This window comes from Xenopus tropicalis, chromosome 8 (genome assembly GCF_000004195.4).
Source record: "Xenopus tropicalis strain Nigerian chromosome 8, UCB_Xtro_10.0, whole genome shotgun sequence".
Taxonomy (NCBI): domain Eukaryota; kingdom Metazoa; phylum Chordata; class Amphibia; order Anura; family Pipidae; genus Xenopus; species Xenopus tropicalis.
Genome location: NC_030684.2, coordinates 62,419,692 through 62,427,015, shown reverse-complemented (window position 1 = coordinate 62,427,015; position 7,324 = coordinate 62,419,692). Strand labels below are relative to the sequence as shown.

General features: G+C 37.0%; 1 protein-coding gene across 1 annotated transcript in view; it reads left to right on the top strand.

Annotated features, from left to right (window-relative positions):
• The first annotated feature begins 1,123 nt into the window (after positions 1–1,123).
• klhl4 (kelch like family member 4) overlaps positions 1,124–7,324 on the top strand; it is a 74,513-nt gene continuing 68,312 nt past the window's right edge. The window contains exon 1 of the mRNA NM_001102957.1: positions 1,124–1,753. Coding sequence (NP_001096427.1) covers positions 1,335–1,753 — 419 coding nt within the window. The 5' untranslated portion in view covers positions 1,124–1,334. The remainder of the gene's footprint in view (positions 1,754–7,324) is intronic.

Genomic DNA, 7,324 nt, shown 5'->3' with positions numbered 1-7,324 from the left:
TATTACAGAGAAAAAGTAAATTGTTTTTAAAAAAATTGAATTACCTGATTAAAATTGAGTTTATGGGAGATGGCCTTAACATATTTCTGAGCTTTCTGAACAACAGATTTGTTGATAATGGATCCTATACCTGTAGTAGCATAAAGTCCATCATATCCAAATAAGCTATTGAATAATAAGTAAAAATATAAAATTTTTTGGACCCTGTCACCAGCGTTTGAAGACAAAGAAAAACGGTTTGCTTGTTTGTTAGGACATGCAGCCACACAGAGGTGGTCACTTGCTGCAGGGACAGTTTTGGGGGAAGGTCCGAGAAGGTGTTTGCCCAGCGCCCACAGGGGACACGGGGCATGGTAAGAGAAATACGCTATGTCAGGCTGTTTCCCTCCTGCTTTTGTGAAACTATATCCCCAGAGATTATCTGGCAGTTGCACTACAACATCATTTTCTATTAACATATCTATTTCTCTCACACCCAGTTCCCAGTCCCCCCTGCATAGACCCCTTTCCAACCCTGACTTGCTCACTGTTACCTCACACACACTATTTACTACACACACATTGCAGGCACTGCCTTTCCTCTATTAGCATTAAACATGGAGCAAGGCTACAGAGCTATAACATTGCCTCATAATCACCTTTCCCGTGTGTAAGCAGAATGCACGTGATTAAACTTCGCACATAGCTCGGGATAATAGAGGCAAGCATTTATTCCTGAATCATCACAAACAAACGAGCTAGAGAGGGATGCAAGGTGCACCGGCTGTTCATCCATTCCGGAGTGAAACATACATTATTTGCCACAGAAGGCAGAGCCTTGCTATTATCAGGCTGCTGCTGCTGCTGCTGGATGTGCTTTCTCGCATCTTAAATTGCAGTGTGAGTTGTGAGGAGGAGATCATGTGAGCCCTGACTGTCGACAAGAGCTGGCAGTGTGCGAGGCCAGCAATGAGCTGAGGAGTATTATAGAAGCTACTTTCCTCTCCTGCTGAGCTGATTTACTTGTTTAAGGTGTGACCTCATCGCCCTGTCAGTATGGAATCCCACCTCCACACTTAGCCTTGCATGGGACTGAGTGGCTGCAGCATGCTACACAGGGACAACTGTTATTTGCAGGTTCTTTTAGGAGACAGAGGAGGCAGACAGAAAGGCTACAAAGAAAGTAACAACAAAGGATTTTAACCAGCTCTGGAAATACACCAGTGCTCTATTACCTCTCTTTCTCTCCTTTTCTTATTTTTTTAATATACATATATTTTAGCTTTCCTTCTTCTTCTTCTTCCTTCTCTTCTTCTTCTTCTTCTTCTCCATTCACCTTATTTTTTTGTAGAAGCATGTCGGTATCTGGGAAAAAGGAGTTTGATGTGAAGCAGATCCTAAGGCTGCGTTGGAGGTGGTTCAGCCACCCCTCTCAGGGCTCTGCAGGCTCTGGTGGCTGCCTGCAGCAGGAAGGATATGAGCACAGGGGGACACCGGTTCACAATAGGTTGAAAAGCCACTCACGGGACAGGAATGGACTAAAGAAAAACAGCAGCCCTGTCCATAACATACTGGCACCAGTGCCAGGTCCAACCCCTGCATACAATCGATCCATCCAGTCCTGGCAGCAACAAAACATCATTGAAAATTTTCAGGCAAGCGAGGATATTCCAAAGCCTGGCACTGAGGAGAAACTGGCGAAGGAAGAAGAGAGCAAGGGTGCTGAGGAGGTGCAGGCAATCCCAGAGGAGCACCCTGAGGCTGCCACTGACAGGTAAGTTTGGCACACTTTTTGGCTCCCTTAACTGGAAGCACATGGTTAAAATCTGAATGACTGTAGTATTCTTGAGCTAAATACGTTATCATACAATAGACAACTTCTAAGAAATTTCATTTTTTGTATTATTTGTATCATTTAAAAAGCAGAGTGAGCCATTTCTTTTACCAGCAATGCCCTGACAGTCACAGAGTTGTACTGGTGCAGCGGCACATTCCACAAAAGATGCAAAACTATTTGTGTGACTGTCTATACAGCAAACAGAGAGAGAAGATGGAGGAAAACCTTTTTGTGAACAGTGGGAATCCACTGCTTCATCCTTTTGTTTTTTCCTAGATTTGCAATTAACCTTGAGCCATGTGAAAAATGGAGCAACTTTGCTCGGCTTTTCACATGCTTTATCTCCAGGCATGCTACACTGGCCTTTTGGCTGCTTTACAGAGACAGCAATAAACTCCATGCAACCATGGTAATAAAATCCTAGTTATAGAGTGCTGCTATCTTGATGCAGAGATTGCCAGGTAATTCATGAAAAGGATGTAGATCTGAGATGGCAGCTTCTCCGGAGCACATCTATCCTTTTAGGAATGAAAAAGCTTATAGGGAATACAGGGCTTTATATCTATATATAAGAAGTAAGACTGGCGCTTTCAGGCAGACGTACCTTGAGATCAGATTCTTGCTAGCACAACATTTAATATTTTCTGTAAAAGGACTGCAAGAGGAAGCATGTAAAGGTATATGGCTCTTTTAGAGTGTATATATAGATTGACAGCAGCCCTGACATTGAAGTTGATAAATGGGGTAGTCTTGTATATGTTACTTTGGGTATTTGCACTATAAAGTCAACTTTTGTTTGCTCAGTGGTGCTGGGCACTTAGCTCAACAAGCGAGAAGTACTTCTGTATTAATAAGTCTGTGTTAGTATCTTATATGTGTGTAGTCTGGCTGCAAATGGAATGGGCTTGCGAAATGCAGCTTTTCTTCACAGCCTGAATGCTAGAGGAGGCTATGGTGTACAGTAAACTGTGCACGGAATGATCATTAAACATAGCAGATCATTAAACATAGCCCACTTCTTTATGATCCAAACACTAGGGACCAGCAGTATTGCTGCCTTGCAGAGATATGATCTAATAAAATAAATTCCAAAAAGCAGTTTTCCAGCTTGTGTTTACTACAGATCCCAGCATTCTTTGTCAGCAGCTGGGGAATACTGGGACGTGTAGTTTGGAAACAACCACAGCACTGCAGTTTGGAAATCCTTGACCTTAATTGAGTCTTTTTATTGTGGGTAGTAAAAAGACAGGATACAGGGTTAGTCAGGGATCATTTTAAATTCCTTCCTGGGTTAAACTTTTGAGTGATTTCTAAAGGAATGACACCAGTTTCCTCTGTGTGTTCCTTTATTTCTCACTCAGCTCAAAAGAGGGTTATGTTACCAGAATATGTCTTTTTCTAGTGTATAATTATTTTTATGTGTGCTTTCTCTTTTCTAGAATAGGTTTTTAGGGGATAGTTGCAAATGTATTTTCTTAAGATGGAAAAAAGGAAATGGTTTCATAACCCAGTGTAAACTGTTATGGCAAGCTTATTATAGAACTCAGAGAAAGGTTAAAAGAACCTTTCCCAGTAGTACACACAAAACCATTTGTATATTTTAATACTTTAATTTGCAAAGAACTGCAATTGTTTCATGAGTGGCTAGGAATATTAATATATGCACCACAGGTTTTTTTTAACATTAATTTCTGTATCTAAAAATGTTGCAATTTAATACTCATCCCGATAAACATCTCAGGGTATCGTCCGATGTTGAATAACATTTAACAAAAACAATTATTTTATTTCTTATCCAGATACAGTACTGTACTAAGTTCCACTCCATGAGAATGAACAAGGAATGCCAGCCAAGTCACTGATTAAAACAGATTATATATATATATATATATATATATAGGAATAGAAGTCACTGGCACTCACGTGTAAAGCACAAATTCTGCCTGGGTGCAGCGTCCAAAATCCGGAAACAGAATAGAAAATAAAGAAGCCGCTCTCACAGGACTTATGTGAAAAAATAAAGATTCCTTTAATGAATGGTGGACTGACGTTTTGGCTGAACACCTCAGCCTTTCTCAAAGTGAGAAAGGCTGAGGTGTTCAGCCGAAACGTCAGTCCACCATTCATTAAAGGAATCTTTATTTTTTCACATAAGTCCTGTGAGAGCGGCTTCTTTATTTTCTATTCTATATATATATATATATATATATATCTATATATATATAGATATATATATATATATATATATATATACACATATTAGCTAAAAAACAAAACTTTATTTATGAGAGTATACACTGTTAACGTTGTTTTCAAATGTTATTTTCTTAATTAAAAATCTGCCAGCAGTAAAACCTAGAGGGGGGAAACAGTGGAAGCAACAAAATGTTCATAGCGGAACAGCAGGGGATATTGAATCAACTAATGGATTCAAAGTTAAAATGAAAAATAAAAAAAAAAATCCTTTTCCTATAACCTGCTTGGTTTTTAAAGTATATTTATTTCTGCTGCAGAGGTTTTACATACTGATGGGTATTTTTGCTACCTCCAAAGTCATGAAAGGCACTTTTATCAGAATTAAGAACCAAAACCTTTTCTAACAGGCCTTTCTGGACATCTTATATGGACACTTGCATTTTCTGCTAAAGAGGTTGTTTACCTGTAGGTTAAATTTCAGTATGAAAATAGCCAATAGGTAGCAACTTTGCAGTTGGTCTTAATTTGTTTCATTCCTTATGGTTTTTGACTTATGCCTTTATATTCTGACTCTTTCCAGCTTTCAAATGGGGTCACTGATCAAAGAAGCAAAAATCTATTGCTCTGTGAGGCTACAATGTAATTGTTATTGTTAGCTTTTATCTTATTTTCTCATCTTTCTATTCAGCCACTTTCCTATTCATTTTACAGCAATACTCAAACCCCTGCTTGGTTGCTAGTTTAATTTGGACCCTAGCAACCAGATACCTGCTGAAATTCCAAAATGGACAGCTGCTGAACAAAATGCTAAATAATTAAAAAATCACAAATAATGAAAAAATGAAAACCAGTTGCAGATTGTCTTAGAATATCAATCTCTACATAATACTAAAAGTTATTTTAGTTAACATTTCAAGGTGAATAACCCCTTTAATAGTTGAAGTGACTCTCCTTCAGCTTACCTACCCTCTCTGTTTAAAGTTGGATGCCAAGAGTGCAAACTGCACCAATCTTGTTTCCTATGCAAGCAGAAAGAAAAAGAAGAGGTACATGACAACTTATTTAAATGTTGTCTTTAACAGAAAAAAGGTTGATTTACTAAGGTGCCAAGTTGTTCATTTGCAGTTACCAACAGCAACCAGTTGCTTTTAATTTCATTTAGTTCAAAACGAATTACTGATTGACTGCTATTGCTATTGACTGCATTCTCTTTATCTATTATAATAATATTGGCAAAAACCTTTGTGTGGTTGCTTGTGTTTGTAAATCAGCCCCAAGTGTGCTATAAATGCAATTGTTTCAGAGGAATAATTCAAATTGTTATAGTATTAGAAGAGCAGTAAATAAAAACCAGGCTTTTTATACTGGCAACACTTTTAAGACTAACAAGCCTTTTTCCATTTATCTATTACCTTAGCTACCCCAAGTTATTACTTGTTTTCAGAGCACTCGCTACTCTGTGCATGGAATATGTGCTAACTGTACAGTCTAAAAATGAGGAAGACTGATATTGTTTTTTTGTGTCACACCTCGGGGGCCTTTTGGAAAGATCACACCATTCTCCCCTGCAATTCTGAAATCCTGTGTAATGAATCAGAGATGCACACAAGTGACTGTGGTGATGAGTGCTAGCCAGCATAATAGGAAAGAAATGAAAAACTGATAATATATACCCATGACAATATTCAGTTGACCCAGGTTTACTGCACTGGAAGCCTTGGAAATATCAGTGATTCAATTAATGATTATTTTGCCTATAGGGTTTTGAACAGTGTTTTTTTGATTACCATGTTTGATTTGAGGACCGAATAGCCTTTAGAAAAGACCTACTTTATTTGTGCCTATAAAAAGTTATGCGGTGCATGCTTAGAAAAAATAGTAAGGGGGTGGTTCACCCTTAACTTAACTTTTAGTATGTTATAGAATGCCCTAGCAACTTTGCAATTGGTCTTTTTAAAAATAGGTTTTTAATTATTTGCCTTACTTTCCTGTATTTTTCCAGCTTTCAAATGTGTGTCATTGACCTCCAGACAACAGTTTTATTGTTATTCTTTCTATTTATTACTTATCTTTCTATTCAGTCCTTCACCTGTTCAGATTTCCATTTCTCTGTTGAATTACTGCCTGGATGCTAGGGTAAATAAGGCCATAGAAACCAGACAGCTACTGAAATACCAAATTCAAGATCTGCCAAACAAAAAGCTAAATAACAAAAAAACCACAACAAAATACAAAAATGAAGACCAATTGCAAATTTTTCATCATCAGGTTAACTTTTAGTATGTTATAGAATGCCCTAGCAACTTTGCAATTGGTCTTTTTAAAAATAGGTTTTTAATTATTTGCCTTACTTTCCTGTATTTTTCCAGCTTTCAAATGTGTGTCATTGACCTCCAGACAACAGTTTTATTGTTATTCTTTCTATTTATTACTTATCTTTCTATTCAGTCCTTCACCTATTCAGATTTCCATTTCTCTGTTGAATTACTGACTGGATGCTAGGGTAAATAAGGTCATAGCAACCAGACAGCTACTGAAATACCAAATTCAAGATCTGCCAAACAAAAAGCTAAATAATAAAAAAACCACAACAAAATAAAAAAAATGAAGACCAATTGCAAATTGTCTCAGAATTTTTCATCATCAGGTTAACTTTTAGTATGTTATAGAATGGCCTATTCTTAGCAACTTCTCAATTAGTATTCATTTTTTTTTATAGTTTTTTAATTATTTGTCTTCCTCTTTTGACCTCTTCTGACTTCAAATCTCTGTGAGGCTACAATTGTTATTGTTACTTTTTATTACTTATTTTACTTAGTCCCTCTCCTATTCATATTCCAGTCTCTCTTTCAAACCACTGCCTGGTTGTTGGTTAGATTGGAATCTAGCAACCAGATAGCTGTTGAAATTCCAAACTAGAGAGCTGCTGAACAAAAAGCTAAATAATTGAAATATTTCAAATAAAAAAATGAAGACCAATTGCAAACTGTCTCAGAATAGCACTGTCTACATCATACTAAAGATTAATTTAAAGGTGAGCAACCCCTTTATGGTCACCTATACCTGCAGCAGAGTAACATAAGTCATGCAAAAATGGTCAGTAAAACTGAGAGAAAATTGAGAAAACCATTCAGCTGTCTTAACTGATTACACTAAAATGTCTGTTATTCATGGGAGATATTTAATGCAACATTTATTCTATCATTGTTGTTTTATTCTGAACATAAAACAATAAATTTTAGGTTCTCTTGTAGCATCAGATAACATAAAAAAAAGAAATGCAATATTACATTTTCAGTACACCTTAGCAAT